Genomic DNA, 18024 nt, shown 5'->3' with positions numbered 1-18024 from the left:
GAGCATAGCCAAATAACGTCCATGCTCTCCCACATCCGCAACCACTGGCTGCCGCTCCTCCGCCACCACTGGTGGCACTACCTGAGCCCGAGCCGGTACCACAGGTGGTAACCGCTCTAACACCTGTGCTAGCAAAGCCGCAATGTCAACACCAGGGACTCCACCCGCTGGGACCCCCACACCCGGGACCCTAGCATCACCGGCCACTGGAGCATCAATACCGCCCCCTCCTGCCACACTCACGGAATCCCCCGGAACATCCTGCGACTCGCCAACACCCTCAGCTGTCACACTCTGGTCCTCGGTCTCACTAACCACTGGGGCTCTACCCCTACCACGACCACGTCCGCGACCACGTCTGCGTCCACAACCTCGACCAGTCACAGCATCCTCTCTAACCATCTGCACTACCATGAACAGAAGGCTAAGCAAACAATTTCTATTATAACACAGAAACATAAACTCACCGTGGAATCACACACTCGGCTCGAAGAGGATGTTCTAGGACTTCATGCCACACACAATTGACTAACTCACATAATCAATCAAGACATGCAATCCCAAACATCTACAACAGAAACCTAGTGAACCCAAACCTAGAACTGTAAGGGCTCTGATACCAAAATGAAACAACCGACCCTTTTTTTTTTTTTTTTTTTTAATAATAAATAATAAATATAATATATTAAAATAAACTACAGCTAGTGGTCCCATACCCACTAGCCATCTAACCACAACACATTCAACAGCGGAATAACATAATCAATATCCAATAATAAACCAATAATAAACCAATATAAACCAATAATAAACCAATAACAAACCAATAATAAACCAATATTATAGCAAGGCAATATCTCAATACCAAACAACAAGAAACATGAAACCAGCAACCTAGCAATGTTTCTAATGACTCAACTCAAGCACCCTAGCAAAAGCCAGACAACATCCAATCGAGTCCCTAGAACATCCTCCTCTTCATTGCCTTTGATTCCACGATCACACTTTGCCTTTACCTGCACCACAAACACAAATTGAGATGCATGAGTATTTGATAAACACTCAGTGAGGCAATCCTCCCATCTACTGGGCTATACACACAAGCAATAAGATCTCTACATGCCACAAACAACAATCAATAAAACAAACCAGGCAATATACGTAACATGCAACATCCATCGTAACTGAACAAGGGGTGTCGACCGACACCAGATGGTGTCGATCGACACTGACTATCTGGTGTCGACCGACACCAAAATGGTGTCGACCGACACCCTGCCCGACACTCCCGAAAACTCTAGTTTGCGTCGACCGACACCTCCACATGGCATCGTTCGACACTCGCCAAAGTCCCGAGCCGTCCTCGCGTTGGTGTCGACCGACACCCCAACTGGTGTCGACCGACACCGATGCCGAGCAGCGATTTCCCTCGATCAGAAACTCCGAATCTCGCCTCCAAGCTTCTCCAATCCGCTCCTTGCACTCCCAGAAGCCAAACCCAGCCCAGACAGCAACGAAATATCATAGAGAACTCAAAGAAACAACCACATAAGCACCAAATCACATAGAATCTAGAGATCTTAGCTTAGATAAGCCATGGTCATGCACTCACCTCTTTGCAGGAAGTTTCTGACCAATAAGGACGAATCCCTCACTCCTAGCAAGCTTCTAGCACCTTTCCAGCCTCCAATCTCTCAAGAACAACCAAGAAATCTCCCAATCTCACTCACAATCTCAAGAACACTTGTTTTCTCTCTTTTTCCTCTTTTTCAAACAAAAAAACGGCAACCACAACCTCTCGAACACGACCTAGGTCGTTTCCTTCCTTTAAAGACCCGGTTCAATGGTTTCCTTAAACCAAACCGAACCAAATCGATTAAAAACTCATTCTGATCGAACCGAAAAATAAGTGGTGTCGACCGACACCCCCTTGGTGTCGATCGACACCCATCCCCAAAAACCAATTTTTGGTTTGCGGATGTTACAGTTTTTTACCATTCACACAATTAATAGTGAACTGCAAATAGTTTTTTCACCAATCAAATATCATTCTGTACCGCTTATTTTGTATAAACCGCACTTGTCCCGCAAATATATTTCTCCCGCACGAACCGCAGTTGAACCATACCGCACTATTAAATCGTTTGTCCCCCACAACCAAATCCGATGTCACCATTCAGACCCTAAAGTACAAAAACATGATCGAATGAAAGAGGTTCTCTCTCTTCTCTCTCTCAATTTTTCAGAGAGAGAAACTCTCATCGGAGTTCTACTCCGGCGGCTCCGGCGGCCGGTTTGTTTCGGCAAGGTGGTCCGATGGTTTAACCCGGCTTCAATCCGTCCAACACGAGCTTCTTATGCGTGTGTTTGGATCGGTTTTTGCTTCCGCCATCGACTGTTCTCTTTAACCATGATGGACAGCTTTGTTTCTGGCATGAATTGGCCTTCTCGGCGATTCATGTCCGGCTTTGATTCTGGCATGCGTTGGCCTCTTCGGCAATGTCATGTCCGACTTTACTTCCGGCATGCGTTGGTCTCCACGGCAACGTTATGTTCGGCGGACGGTGGCTTAAGTTTTTTAGTTTTCTCTTTTTATGTTGTTGTGTTTTTTTTTGGATTGAGTAGATCTACATTTTTGAAGATTGAAAACATTTGGTGGAGTCTTTTTCTTGGCAAATTGGAACTCGTTTTTTCTTGTGGGTGCATATCGAGATTCCTCTGTTGTTCGCCGGCGTTTTCGGCCGGATTTGACGTTTTCTGGTGATACTTTCCGATGTCGGTGACCGGAGACCTATGGACTTCAGCCTCTTCAACTTCGCTCGTGTCTTCTCTAGCATTTCCTTTGTGCCACGTGTTTTGTGGTTCACATAATCAATCTTCAAAGAAGGGTTTCTACCTTGGGCTTGGGCCTTTATGTTTGGTTTCTTTATTTTGATTTCTACATTTTGCTTGTTTTGTTGGACTTTGGTGGATTGTAATATTGGTATGGTCTGTCTCTTTTGGCTTTATATCTATCTATATAAAGTTAGCTTTTCTCACTTCTGGTGCAGCCACCTCAGCTGCCATGTCAGCAACATCTTCTTTAAATTTATGGGCTTTACAAATTTTAATAAGCCATTTAAACAATCATATAAATGACAAACTGATCAACTAAATTTCATCTAAAATCTGTAGGCCCAACACTATTTCATTCAAATTCTCTAGACCCATCACTATTTTTAAATCTTATAAATTCAATTTTTTATTTTAAAATAAATTTAAAATATTCATTTAGTGCATATTTTTGTTAATTATAATTAATCGAAAATTTAAATAAAAAATAATTATGTAAAATGAATTAAATGTTAAAATAAGAAAACAATACTATAATTTTTCATTAGTGGTAATAATATAGTTAAAGATTTCTATTAAACTGATCATAATTCAAAACTTCAAATATCAAAACAAGGCAACCCAAGCAACACTTTCAAAGAATCAAGGAAACACAACTACAAATCAGTTAAAATAATTATTTGGCAGCACTTCACAAATCCATCTCCAAAGACAAAGACGCAAAGAGATGAACACACATTTAATAAACTAAAAAGATTCAGATATATGAATGTCACAATCAGATAACCGTAACACAAAATTATATGAAAAAGACAACCGAAGAAACAAAAAAGGGGGATTTTCAAAAATACCCCTTTTTCTATGTCAGTTTTCAAAAATACCCTTTGATGGTGTCTATTTTCAAAAATACCATTTTTAATATATAAAATGACAAAATTATAAACCCTAAACCCCAAATATTAAACTCTATCCCTTTAAAATTATACCTTAAATGTAAATTGGGAACCCAAACCTAAAAAAACAAATTCTAAATATTAATTTAACATAGGGTAATTGTGTAAAAGAGGGCAAAAATGAAAATGTTAAAAAAAGGGAGCATTTTTGAAAAAGGGTATGCCAAAAAGGGCATTTCTAACAAATTTTCACAAAAAAAAAACAACCCGGACTTTATAAAATTACAGCAAGATAAACAAGAAAATTAATTTTTTCCAAAACACAACTCACATCGAATCAATAAAATCACTCACAGGACAAATGGGAAAAAAATTACAACAAATAACACAAAACAACCGCCTTACATATTTTAATAAGCCCTTTAAACAATCATTCAAATGACAAACTGATCAACTAAATTTCATCTAAAATCTATAGGCCCGACACTATTTCATTCAAATTCTCTAGACCCATCACTATTTTTAAATCCTATAAATTCAAATTTTTATTTTAAAATAAATTTAAAATATTAATTTAGTGCATATTTTTTTGTTAATTATAATTAATCGAAAGTTTAAATAAAAAATAATTATGTAAAATAAACTAAATGTTAAAATAAGAAAACAATACTATAATTTTTCATTAGTGGTAATATTATAATTAAAAATTTCAATTAAAGTGATCATAATTTAAAATTTCAAATACCAAAACAAGGAAACCCAAACAACACTTTCAAAGAATCAAGGAAACACAACTAGAAATAAGTTAAAATAATTATTTGGCAGTACTTCACAAATCCATCACCAAAGACAAAGACGCAAAGGGATGAACACACATTTAATAAACTAAAAAGATTCAGATATATGAATGTCACAATCAGATAACCGTAACACAAAATTATATGAAAAAGACAACCGAAGAAACAAAAACACAACCCGGACTTTATAAAATTACAGCAAGATAAACAAGAAAATTAATTTTCCCCAAAACACAACTCACATCCAATCAATAAAATCACTCACAGGACAAACGGGAAAAAATTACAACAAATAACACAAAACAACCGCCTTACAGATTTTAATAAGCCCTTTAAACAATCATACAAATGACAAACTGATCAACTAAATTTCATCTAAAATCTGTAGGCCGACACTATTTCATTCAAATTCTCTAGAGCCATCACTATTTTTAAATCCTATGAATTCAATTTTTTTATTTTAAAATAAATTTAAAATATTCATTTAGTGCATATTTTTGTTAATTATAATTAATCGAAAGTTTAAATAAAAAATAATTATGTAAAATAAATTAAATATTAAAATAAGAAAATAATACTATAATTTTTCATTAGTTGTAATAATATAGTTAAAGATTTCTATTAAACTGATCATAATTTAAAATTTCAAATATCAAAACAAGGCAACCCAAGCAACACTTTCAAACAATCAAGGAAACACAACTAGAAATCAGTTAAAATAATTATTTGGCAGCACTTCACAAATCCATCACCAAAGACAAAGACGCAAAGAGATGAACACACATTTAATAAACTAAAAAGATTCAGATATATGAATGTCACAATCAGATAACCGTAACACAAAATTATATGAAACAACAGAAGAAACAAAAACACAACCCGGACTTTATAAAATTACAGCAAGATAAACAAGAAAATTAATTTTCCCCAAAACACAACTCACATCGAATCAAAAAAATCACTCACTGGACAAACGGGAAAAAAACAACAAATAACAAAAAACAACTGCCTTACAGATTTTAATAAGCCCTTTAAAAAATCATACAAATGACAAACTGATCAACTAAATTTCATCTAAAATCTGTATGCCCAACACTATTTCATTCAAATTCTCTAGACCCATCACTATTTTAAATCCTATGAATTCAATTTTTTTTATTTTAAAATAAATTTAAAATATTCTATTAGTGCATATTTTTGTTAATTATAATTAATCGAAAGTTTAAATAAAAAATAATTATGTAAAATAAATTAAATATTAAAATATGAAAACAATACTATAATTTTTCATTAGTTGTAATAATATAGTTAAAGATTTCTATTAAACTGATCATAATTTAAAATTTCAAATATCAAAACAAGGCAACCTAAGTAACACTTTCAAACAATCAAGGAAACACAACTAGAAATCAGTTAAAATAATTATTTGACAGCACTTCACAAATCCATCACCAAAGACAAAGACACAAAGAGATGAACACACATTTAATAAACTAAAAAGATTCAGATATATGAATATCACAATCAGATAACTGTAACACAAAATTATATGAATAAGACAACCGAAGAAACAAAAAAACAACCCGGACTTTATAAAATTACAGCAAGATAAACAAGAAAATTATTTCTCCCCAAAACACAACTCACATCGAATAAAAAAAAATCACTCAGAGGACAAACGGGAAAAAACTTACAACAAATAACACAAAACAACTTAGTTAGGAAACCTAAAGAATCCAACATATTTTCATATAAACAAATTTGCAACCCAATTGACATTCCCCAATAGATAACCAAATATCCCCAATAGATGCAAAGCGAGCAAGGAATCAACCAAATATGCAAACCCCAAAAAAAAATCAAAGGAAAACGATTATGATAGGAATGACTGAAAAAAAACGATTACGAGCATCAAAGACATAAGTTCAATCCTCAAACAGACCTCTAGATAGGAAAATTGCTCTTCTCTTATCCGTTCACGAGGACATCGGATTTTGAAAAAGAACAAATCAATTTCAACTCAATAACATACAAATAATGGTCCCACAAATTATTAACCCACAAATTATAAGCTTTACAGAGAAATTGGGTCTGAATGAAACAAACAAAAGTAGCCTAGAAAAAAAATTGACAATAAAATCCACAATAAATAACTTATTTATTTTTCTTAATAAATTTCACAATATTTTTCACTCCAAACACTAAAACATTGACAAAAAAAATTACTCCAACAGTTTACAAAATACATAAATATTAAATAACAATCCAACCACAAAATGGAAAATAATAATAAATTAATGACAACTAACAGCTACAACAAAACAACAACTTCAACTAAACAATGTTAACTCCTAATAATAACTTTTTTAAAAAAGCATGATAAACACACAAGATGATCTCAATTTTTCCTTTAAAAACAGCAAACTAAATTATACTTACTCCAAAACAGATTTTTATTAAAATATCCAACAAAACAACATAAGCAACCAAAATTAAATACAAAAACAAACGTAAAGATGAATTTACAAAAACCAAAAAAATTATACACAACAAAACTCGGAATACACCTTCATCTAACTACCGCGCGTAGCGCAGATCGATTGCTAGTTATAAATAAAAACAGTTGTGACATAAAAAAAATTAGCCAGATTACGTAAATATTACCTTTTCTAGATATAGAAGCTTCATGATCCTAAATTTCTATATAGTATTGTCACTAATGTTGGGGCGCATCGACGATCTCTGTTTCATTTTACTGTTTCCAATTTAAACAATTTATCTATTTCCTCCATACTTATTATTGTTAATTATTTTTGTCACAACGTACATATAGCTTAAGATCATTTATATATAGGATATCACGTCTTTGTGCATAAATCTATATTTTTTCAGCATGATATTTTTTAAGATCAAAGTAATCTGAGTTTGGTTTTTAATTAATAAATTCTAAAAATGTCGTTTCGTTTAATACTTTTTGGATAACTCATATTGCTTTTTATGTGTGTGTGTGTTTTTTTCAAGCACAATAAAAGCTAGCTGTAATGTTAACAGCTGTCCCCAAAGGAGCAGCTTGATACGTTGTTAAAGATTCCAAAATTGCAATTTTTTGTTTTGCATGTTTCAATTTAGAATTATTTTTACCTCTAATAAACATATATTCTACGCTTTTTTAAACATGGATATCAAAATGAATATTATTTAGTTTATTAACTAGTTCAACTTATCTCACTACTACAATAATCCGGATAACTGTGACTCTAGTAGATCCGGATCTTCTTCATCCTCAACTACGAAGGTTTTTGATAAAGAATATATATAGGGAATTAACTAAAAAATACGGGAGAACAATTTGATTCACACACTAAAGATTATTATTTTTAGTTTAATTAACATTCATATTGGTATTGAGTTTTGACATATGAATTAATAACCGCGGATTTAGTAATGCGGGACAAACGATTTGATAGTACGGTACGATCTAACTGCAGTATGTGCGGGACAAATATATTTATAGGACAAATACGGTTACTGTAAAATAAGTGGTACAAAATAATGTTTGATTGGTGAAAAATAATTGGCAGTACAGATTTTGTATTATTTTATTAATAACTAATATAAGTATATATTTTCATTTGTTTTGTATTAATAAATATATATTTCAATTTCTGAATTTAAAATATCAAAAGTTATTTAAAATGAAATTTTAATAATACATATTTATTATTGAATAGTTACTAGTTCAATCATAAAAAAAAAGGACAACAGAAGAAAAAAAACCATTATCAAGCTCTTTGATTTACAAATCTATTCATAATATCAATCTTTAGTTCCAAATTGGTTCAACTAGTAATAATATCATAAATTATATTATATTTTATAAAACAACATTTGAGTTATACTTTTTTTTTTTGCATAAAAGACTTATTAAAAATTTGGAAATTATCTAGAATATTACATAAAAGTAGGTTTATTACTAGAACAACACGTTATGATTTTCGACTTACTCAAACAACACAGAAAAGTTTGATTCTTACTTCTAAACAAGGTTTGTGTGTTTTATTACGGTTTATGCCATTTATAATTAAATTTGGTCAGAAAAAAAAACTTGAGATTTTATGCTCTTGCTCTTGAGATCTTATGCTCTTACATTTAAATTGTCTTTGATTTTGAAGAGAAAGAAACACGAAAAACTTGAACGATCGATTCCTGTTTTTTTGGATTCTCTTAAATTTGGGTGGGCAAAACACATCAGATTGATTCCTTCTAATTTGATTCACTTTCTCTCTCGAGAACAAAGTTTCAGATCTAGTTTTTATTTTGCCTGAGTTATCGGAGAAGATATTATCGGTGAGTTCACCGGAGAAGATATTATCGGTGAGTTCACCGGAGAAGAAATTATCGGTGAGTTCACCGGAAAAGAAATTATCGGTGAGTTCAATAATCGTAACTAGCGGTAGATTGAAAAGCCCCGCCGGTACAGTTCCATTGAGAAGATTCTTGACGATTCTGATTTTGTTTAAGGACTTGCATTTACCAAGCTCTTCTGGGATTGGACCGAAGAAGAAGTTGTTAGAGAGTATCAACATCTCTAGCTTCTCGCCTCTGCATAAATCCATGGGGATAAGTCCGGTGAGGTGGTTGTAAGAGACATCAAGCCTTTTCAGATTCCCGTTCCGGCCAAGATTCGTCTCTGCTCTTGAACTGCTCAAGTCTTCTGCTATTGACGGTACATTATCTCTCTCTTCAAATCCCAAATTTGGAGTTTTTTTCTTTTCCTTGGTTGCAAATTTCTAAATTTTGATGGGATTTGATAAGCTATTCAACATTTTGCCGCTTGAATTCGAATAGTTTACTCAAAAGGTGTATACTTTGATGTAAAAGCAATCATATCTTTACGATATATTGATCACCAGCTAGCTGATCTCTTTAATTACTCTTGATTTTGATTTTTTCTGGAGGAGATTGAATTGTATACTTCTTTGAAGCTAAAAAGTGTCAGTTTTTACTGAACTCCGATTATTTTCATGGTTTTCAGGATACACAAAGGAAAGAAGTAGTATTGTGGTGATTGGGCTTAGTATTCACACAGCTCCTGTTGAGTGTTAGGAATGAGATATACTCTATTCCATATTTAGTTTATCTTGTTAATATTCGATTGTATGCAATCCCTCTGATTAAGGGAATCACCTCAATCTCTGTAATCTCCTCTGCTATAAGTAGAGCTGTACATCATTGTTAATAGGCAAGGGTAACATATTCACTTACATGGTATCAGAGCTAAAGATCTGATCCAATTCTCTTCAATTTCTCTTCTCCGTTTCTGTCTTTCTTTCTTCTTTCTTCTCTAAATGGCTGCTGCCAACAATAACATCGAAAGATGTTTTGGTGTGACCAACATCAAACATCACATTCCGCTCATTCTTGATCTTGAAGACCACAATTATGATGCCTGGAGAGAGTTATTTCAAACTCACTGCATGACGTTTGACGTCTCTGGCCACATCGATGGTACTCTTCTTCCCACCGGTGCTGCTGACACTGCATGGTACAAACGCGACGGCCTTGTCAAACTCTGGATCTATGGCACTCTTGCTCCTCCTCTGTTTCGCTCATCTTTCAAAACTGGCGGATCTGCTCGTGACATTTGGCTTCGCGTGGAGAATCAGTTCCGCAACAATAAGGAGGCCCGTGCTATCCAGCTTGACAATGAGTTACGCACAATGGAGATCGGAGATCTGTCCATTCGTGACTATTGCCAGAAGATCAAGTCCGTTGCTGATCTCCTAGCCAACATCGATGCTGCTGTCAATGAACGCACCTTGGTGATGTATCTTCTCAATGGTTTGAACGACAAATTCGATAACATTCTCAATGTTATCAAACACAAAGAACCCTTCCCGTCCTTCGACGTTGCCAAGTCCATGCTCGAACTCGAGTAGAATCGACTCAAGAAGGTGCCTCGTTTGTCTGCTGCTCACAATGACCACTCCTCTTCCTCCACGGCTCTCACCGTCACCACATCTCCTCAACACTCTGTCTCCAATCGCGGGCGGTTCAACAACCACATTAACAACAACAACAACAGGGGCAAACGGTTTAACAACCGTGGCAGAGGTGGCCGTGGTAACAACACCGGCTCTCATCGTTCGTCGTGGGGCTCACAATGGGGTTCACAACCTTATTGGCCATCTCCTCCACCCTACTGGCCTCAGTACCCTCCCTGGACTCAGCTGCCTCAAGGTCGCTTTCCCCAGTCTGCGTCACCTTTGCACCCGCATCCACCTCAAGCCAACTTTGTGGAATTTCAGCAGCCGATGCAGTCCTACGTAACAGAGTCTCTCAATGACCCTTCTGCATCCGATTGGTTCATGGACACTGGTGCCACCGCACATCTCACACCCACTGCAGGTATCCTCAACTCCTCTCTTAATCATAGTACCGCTAATTCTGTCGTTGTTGGTAATGGTTTGTCCATTCCTATCACTTCCTCTGGTAACTCCACCATTCAAACCTAAACCAAACCTCTTCTTCTCAAAAATGTTCTTGTAGCACCCCAAATTGTCAAAAACCTCATCTATGTTCGCCAGTTTACAAAAGATAATTGGTGCTCTGTTGATTTTGACCCTTTTGGTTTCACTGTGAAGGATCTTCCAACTCGGACACCGCTGCTCCGCTGTGAAAGCTCCGGTGATCTCTACTTTTTACCTGCTTCTTTCAATAAGACACCGAACTCTTCTCCAACAGCTCTTCTGGCTTCAACCCCCGAGCTCTGGCATAAGATACTCGGCCATGTTCACAATTCTTCCCTTGCTTCTATTTTTAATTCAAATCCTTCTCTTTGTACTAAAGGACAAGTTCCTCTTTCTTGTGAACCCTGCATTTTGGGGAAATCAATAAAACAACCGTTTTTTACTTCCCACACTCAAGTTCACAAACCATTTGAAATTATTCACTCTGACCTGTGGACATCTCCATTACCAAGTATAAGTGGCATTCGATACTATGTCCTGTTTCTTGATCACTACTCTCACTACTTATGGGTCTATCCTCTTAGACGCAAAAGTGAAGTTTTCTCCAAATTTCTTCACTTCACTGCATATATCGAGAATCAGTTTCATACCAAAATACAAACTTTCCAATGTGACAATGGAGGTGAGTACAACAATGCTTAGTTTCAAAGCTATTTTGCCACTCATGGAATCAATGTTCGCTTTTCATGTCCTCATACCTCTCAACAAAATGGGAAGTCTGAACGGATGATTCGAACTATCAATAATGCGACGGATGATTCGAACTATCAATAATGCGATTCGAACTCTCTTGTTCCAAGCTCACTTAGCACCTTCCTACTGGGTTGAAGCGTTACATGTTGCTGTTCATGTTCTCAACATCACCCCATCAAAATCTATCCAAAACCAAATCCCTTATACTCTTCTGTTTCAAAAGAAACCTTCCTATGAACACTTAAGAGTCTTCGGTTGTTTGTGCTTCCCAAACATTCACCACTCGAACCTCGCCAAACTCTCACCTCGCTCGACACCTTGCCTCTTTCTTGGTTATCCAACTCAACATCGCGGCTATAGATGTCTCAATCTTAAAACCAGAAAGATCATCATCTCGCATCATGTTGTGTTTGATGAGACAAAGTTCCCTGCCGCTGAGCCTATCACATCCTCTGTATCATACACGTTTCTTGATGACAGTGATGATCCCGCTCCTCAGCTCCATTCGATTCTTCAAACACCTTTCCCCACTCCACCACAACCTCCACTTACAGACCATGTCCCTACGTTCACTCGTCCTGTACCTGTACCACGCCACAATATGACTACTCGGTCCAAGGCTGGTATCTCCAAACCAAAACAGGTTCTTTCTCTCCTCACAAACACAAAATCTCCACTGCCAAAAAGTCACTTACACGCCTTATCTGATCCAAACTGGAACCCAGCAATGACGGATGAGGTAGGTGCTATGATTAAGACTAGAACTTGGGATTTGGTAACAAGACCCCCTAATGTTAACATTGTGCGTTCCATGTGGCTTTTAAGCATAAATATAATGTAGATGGAGTTCTAAATCGACACAAGGCTCGTTTAGTCGCAAATGGGAAGTCTCAAGAGAAGGGGCTTGACTACAATGAAACGTTTAGCCCAGTGGTAAAGCCTGCAACCATCTGAACTGTACTCAATGTTGGTGTTGCACTTAATTGGCCCATTCAACAACTTGATGTCAAAAATGCCTTCTTCCAAGGTGATCTCCAAGAAACAGTTTACATGCATCAGCCACCTGGTTTTGTTGACAAGAGTAGACCATCTTATGTTTGCAAGCTCAACAAAGCTATCTACGGCCTGAAACAAGCGCCCCGCGCATGGAACTCTCGCTTCTCAAGCTATCTCAAGCTCATGGGTTTTGTAGAAAGCCGCGCTGACTCCTCTCTTTTCATCTTTAAACGAGGCCGTGATTGTGCTTACTTACTGCTTTATGTCGATGACATTCTCTTAACAGCTTCGTCCACACTCCTCATTCAAAAGATCATCTCCAAACTGCAAACAGAGTTCCCAATGACTGACATGGGCAAGCTCCATCACTTTCTTGGCGTCAAAGCTGATTTCAATGCCACAGGTCTATTTCTCAATCAATCTACCTATGCGCAGGACATCATCACTCGAGCTGGTATGGAAGGTTGCAAACCGCTTGCAACACCGGTTGATCTCCAGTCCAAACTCTCCATTGATGCTGGTGAACCAATTGACAATCCCACTTACTATCGCCGCTTAGCCGGTGCTTTGCAGTACTGACATTTACGCGACCGGATATATCATACACTGTCCATCAAGTCTGCCTCTACATGCACCAGCCACGGGTACCTCATCTTCACGCACTTAAACGCGTTATTCGGTATTTGCAGGGCACCCTCCACTATGGACTTCAGATGACACGCGGACGCATTGACACACTCACCACTTACTCTGATGCTGACTGGGCCGGTTGTCCTGACACCCACCGCTCCACCTCCGGTTATTTCGTCTTCCTAGGTCCGAACCTTGTCTCCTGGTCTGCTAAGCGGCAACCGACGCCGTCACGCTCCAGCACTGAAGCTGAATACAAAGGTATTGCCAACACCGTCGCTGAACTCACCTGGTTACGTAACTTGTTACTTGAGATACACCGTCCGATATCCTCTGCTTCCATCGTCTACTGCGACAACGTCAGCTCTATTTACCTCTCCACAAATCCCATCCAGCATCAACGCACAAAACACATTGAACTGGACATACACTTTGTTCGTGATAAGGTAGCCATTGGTGAAGTCAAGGTCTTCCATGTTCCAACCTCTCTCCAATATGCTGATATCTTCACCAAAGGACTTCCAACAACACTGCATCAGGAATTTCGTTCCAGCCTCACCGTTCGACGAGCCGACGCTGCGACTGCGGGGGGTGTTAGGAATGAGATATACTCTATTCCATATTTAGTTTATCTTGTTAATATTCGATTGTATGCAATCCCTCTGATTAAGGGAATCACCTCAATCTCTGTAATCTCCTCTGCTATAAGTAGAGCTGTACATCATTGTTAATAGGCAAGGGTAACATATTCACTTACATTGAGATGCGTGAGAAGCTTGCTATTCCTGAAGCTGAATGGCCTCGACAGAGCGTAAGATCCTTTGATCTGTCTCTTTGATCGGTAATTTTGTTTTTATGTTTCTGGAATCGATTTGGTCATATCTCATTTCATTGTTTATATAGGGCTTGGAGGATCTTTGGATTCGAAATCCGTTGCTGATTTCGTTGATTCCGGTCGTGACTTGATCTTATCGGCGGATACTTCTGCGTCTGATCTGATTCGGGGCATTGCCACAGAGTGTGGGGTTGATTTCGATGAGGTTGGTTCCTCAGAACGTGGATTTATGTTCTTTTTTTTTGGGAACAAAATGCGACCTAGGATTACTGATTTATTAGCTATTTGTTTTCTTAGGATTCTTCAGCTATGGTTATTAATCATACTAGCTTCTCCGTCTCTGATGTTGACGGCGACCACACCTTGATTGCTGCCGACGATTTAGTGAACTCTGATGTCATCTTAGGAAAAGCCAAAACCGAGGTACCTTCCTTGCTTTCTAGCTGAGTTGTGTCACTAATGCTCACAAATGTCTCTGATGGTTTTGGATTTAAGATAATGTTTGAAAATTTGGGGTTTTGGGGGTTTCTGATTAGTGAGAACTAAGTTCATTTTTGTGTTTGGTTTATGAATTACAGGCTCCCGTTCTCTTCAGAGGAGTATGGCTTCTTGATAATGGTTCATTACTGATCTCTTTCTCTCAAGAAGCTTTTCTCTATTAATACAGAGCTTCTTCGCCTGCTGCTCTGTTTCTTGATAAAGGTGGAGACTTTATCGTAATTGAGCTCATTCCCATAGATAAAGCTTAATTCTGAGGAATTTTGTTAAGATATGTTCGATATCTTGTTTCTTACATTTTTCTATCGATTTGCATTTGTGTTGTTTGAGAGGAACATTCAGATTTATGAAAATGTATAGAGATTTATTCTTGTTCTGTTCTCTTTTCAATTCCTTAATCAATAAATGAGAGAGATCTGATTCTTCCTTTGGAAAGCTGTCCAACGTTTTTTGAATAAGATATGATGTGGAATTTGTTTTCTGAATCACATTAATCGTATAAACGAATCAAAGACATGATTTTTGGATTTCATTTTTGCATGTTTGGAGTGAAAGCAAGATCTTGTCTTTTAGCTTTTAAGCAAATATTTGATTTTGATTTTGATGCAGGAAAGAGAAGATAGGCTCAAAAGAAAAAAACCAAGAGAATGGTGACTGATCTTCATCAATCTTCTTCAGATTCTTTTGTGCCTATTCCTCCACCTCTTCCATCAAAATCTGATGGACACAAGAGAACATACGACACACCAGGACTCGGGAATAGCTGCATTTCGACAGCTACAAGAGATTTGTGGGATCGTCTTTTCAACGATGGATACAAAGCTGATGTTGTGATTTACACAGATAGTGGCAACGTCATCTATGCTCATGCCAACATCATTGTAAGCTCTCTCCTTTTTAATACTTCTTTCAAAACTGTTAAGAGACTTGGTTTTGAGATTGTTCCTAGTCCCATAAATCTCTATACTTGGTTTATATTGATAGTTTGTTTTTTGACTTGGTTGTTGAATTTATAGGGAAATGCTTCCACTGTGATCAAAGGCATGTTGAAGCAAGCCAAAAGACATGGCAAGTGGCATACAATCTCTATCCGTGGTGTCCCTCATGATGCTGTCCGTGTTTTCATCCGTTTGCTCTACTCTTCTTGGTACAACTCATTGCCTCTATACGTACTTATTCGTTCTGTGCACTTATCGTATTGTTGTACTGATTAGACTTAACTTTCTTGGGTGTAGCTATGGGAAAGAAGAAATGAATGAGTTTATTATGTATTTGCTACTACTGTCGCACGCGTATGTGGTTCCTCAGCTGAAAAGGCTCTGTGAATGGCATCTAGAACATGGTTTGCTTAATACTGAGAACGTGATAGATGTGTTCCAGCTTGCGCTGCTATGTGATTTCCCTCGGCTGAGTGTCATATCTCACCGTATGATCGTGAAACACTTCAAGGAGCTTTCTGCGACAGAAGCGTGGACAGCTATGAAGAAAAGCCATCCGTTTCTTGAGAAAGAAGTTAGAGACTCAGTGATCCTCCAAGAAAATGTAAGTACAGTTCTGTTCAACAAACCTTTTGTTACTCCCCTTATATATATTCATCAAATGTCTAAATCCTTAAATATGTGTGTAAATGTCTCAATTCTGAAAGTATGGCTTCTTGATAATGGTTTCTCTTGGATCTTTGTACCCATGCTTTCAGTTTATACTTCAGATGCATATCCTGTTTGTAGATTCTCGTATCTGGACATTGATTTAACTTTTGTAGTCTTTCAGTAAACACATATATAGTTTCTTTGTTATGTTTCTCTGTTTGTTACTGACTCTATTTAAAACTCTCTGTTTTGTGAATTGCAGTCGGGATACGAACGATTATGCTGCCTGCGGTGTATACAGCCAAGAGACCACAACTATGGAACAACAATATATGTCGTGTACCGAAGAACTTGCGTGAAGAGAAAGTGGTTGAATGCGTTCACTGCGGCTGTCAAGGATGTGCCATTGGCGATTAAGTTCTACAGCTTTATGCACAATCCCTCACTGTTTGTTACAATTTTCGATCCAGATTGGTATATCCAAACCAATCCCCTCTGACACCAAACCGAAGTAACCAGATTGATATACAATTTACATCTATTGTCTCTAAAGTTCTCTTCTTTGACCAAGTCCTTCTCCTTCAAAAGTCTCCGGAATGGTAAAAAAAACTTCTTTCTTTTCTACTGCATGGTTATGAATGGCATATATATTTTCAGCAGCATAGCTCATGTCCGTCTTCTTGTTGTTCTTTAGGTATATATATAAGCTTCTGAGGATATGCTTGAAGATGATGTAGCTTCAAACAAAGCAATAGGACCCTTTGGTTCGAACATGTTGAGAACTTGTTCAGTTTAGGACATGACTTTGTGTTTTGTTTATGGTTTGGTTTGATGGTTACATCTTCTCTTCTAGAGTTCATGCTTGTGATGTGTTCACTTTGTATGATTTGGATCTTTTATGGGAAAGCAATGGTATTTTATGATTTTTTTGTTGGCTTTAGATTTTTACAAATCTCTCAAGACTTGTGTTATGTATGAACTGCTAGTTGGTTTATGAAATGATATATTTCTTTAAGAATGAAGTAATAATAGTAGAGATGTTTGAGAAAAGAAATGTAGCTTAATGAAGTAATAGATGAGAAATAATATCTACTTAGAAGTTATAAGTAGTAGAAGATGGAGCTTTTGCAGACGATAAAAGAGTTGCAACAGAGACAGAGGGACTGAGATTTGTTTGGTTGTAATTAATAGAATTTTATGGTGAATGTGATGTCTTATGTATAACTAGATCACTTAGGTAGAAAATTTCAGTATAACTTGAACTACTTGGTGCAACTGTGGTAGAATTATTAAAATAAATTTCAATATGGATCATGTGAAAACGAATAAAAAATAGATTTTGGCGGTGGAATATTCATTTAAAATCATCACATTGTGGTAAAATAAACCAAAGACAACATGATATTAGTAAAAAATTATTTGGTATACACATAATTATACATAGTTATCCAGTTGTACTCTCATATCCATAGTTGAACTTTTGTTTTTTTTTTCGTATTTTCAGTTGGACTATAATATAAATGATTAATTAGCAGTTGGCCACAAGATTTATCACTATTAATTAGCATATATAAGGTTTTCATAACACTATGTTCATAAAAACTTGGGTTTCACCTCTTTTGCTTCATTTGAGGTGATCACTTACTAAGTCTTCTTTATACTATAAAGAGTGTTTTATGTGAAAACGATAGTATATATTAGAAAGTGATAAATTCTTGTATTGTTGATTAA

At 36.8% G+C, this 18024-nt stretch overlaps 2 protein-coding genes and 1 long non-coding RNA gene across 3 annotated transcripts; 2 read left to right on the top strand and 1 right to left on the bottom strand.

Moving 5' to 3' along the window:
* Window positions 1-778: 778 nt before the first annotated feature.
* LOC147923711 (uncharacterized) lies at window positions 779-14247 on the bottom strand. The gene is made up of 2 exons (XR_015587801.1): window positions 14129-14247; window positions 779-1016 (listed from the first exon to the last, which is right to left on the bottom strand). It is a non-coding gene; the product is annotated as an uncharacterized LOC147923711 (long non-coding RNA).
* On the top strand, window positions 8428-12328 carry LOC104774133 (uncharacterized). Its single transcript, XM_087497369.1, has one exon. The coding sequence runs from the start codon at window positions 9871-9873 to the stop codon at window positions 10459-10461; it is 591 nt and encodes a 196-aa protein (XP_087353495.1). The 5' UTR covers window positions 8428-9870; the 3' UTR covers window positions 10462-12328.
* On the top strand, window positions 13783-17218 carry LOC104757713 (BTB/POZ and TAZ domain-containing protein 4-like). Its single transcript, XM_010480477.3, has 9 exons — window positions 13783-14182; window positions 14275-14411; window positions 14504-14629; window positions 14785-14908; window positions 15314-15585; window positions 15721-15851; window positions 15940-16246; window positions 16556-16892; window positions 16988-17218. The coding sequence occupies exons 5-8, from the start codon at window positions 15352-15354 to the stop codon at window positions 16790-16792; spliced, it is 909 nt and encodes a 302-aa protein (XP_010478779.1). The 5' UTR covers window positions 13783-14182; window positions 14275-14411; window positions 14504-14629; window positions 14785-14908; window positions 15314-15351; the 3' UTR covers window positions 16793-16892; window positions 16988-17218.
* Window positions 17219-18024: the final 806 nt, after the last annotated feature.

Source organism: Camelina sativa, chromosome 17, assembly GCF_030686135.1.
Source record: "Camelina sativa cultivar CO46 ecotype springtype chromosome 17, ASM3068613v1".
Taxonomy (NCBI): Eukaryota; Viridiplantae; Streptophyta; class Magnoliopsida; order Brassicales; family Brassicaceae; genus Camelina; species Camelina sativa.
Note: the sequence above shows the minus strand (reverse complement) of the source record. Positions and strands in the feature narration are given on the sequence as shown.

What these genes read in the sequence shown, in the direction of transcription:
- LOC104774133 (XM_087497369.1), top strand. Translation starts at nt 9,871, where the DNA reads ATGGCTGCTGCCAACAATAACATCGAAAGATGTTTTGGTGTGACCAAC.
- LOC104757713 (XM_010480477.3), top strand. Translation starts at nt 15,352, where the DNA reads ATGGTGACTGATCTTCATCAATCTTCTTCAGATTCTTTTGTGCCTATT. An exon ending in ATGCTCATGCCAACATCATT is followed by an intron (nt 15,586 to 15,720) that starts GTAAGCTCTCTC and finishes TTGAATTTATAG; the next exon opens with GGAAATGCTTCCACTGTGAT. An exon ending in CGTTTGCTCTACTCTTCTTG is followed by an intron (nt 15,852 to 15,939) that starts GTACAACTCATT and finishes TCTTGGGTGTAG; the next exon opens with CTATGGGAAAGAAGAAATGA.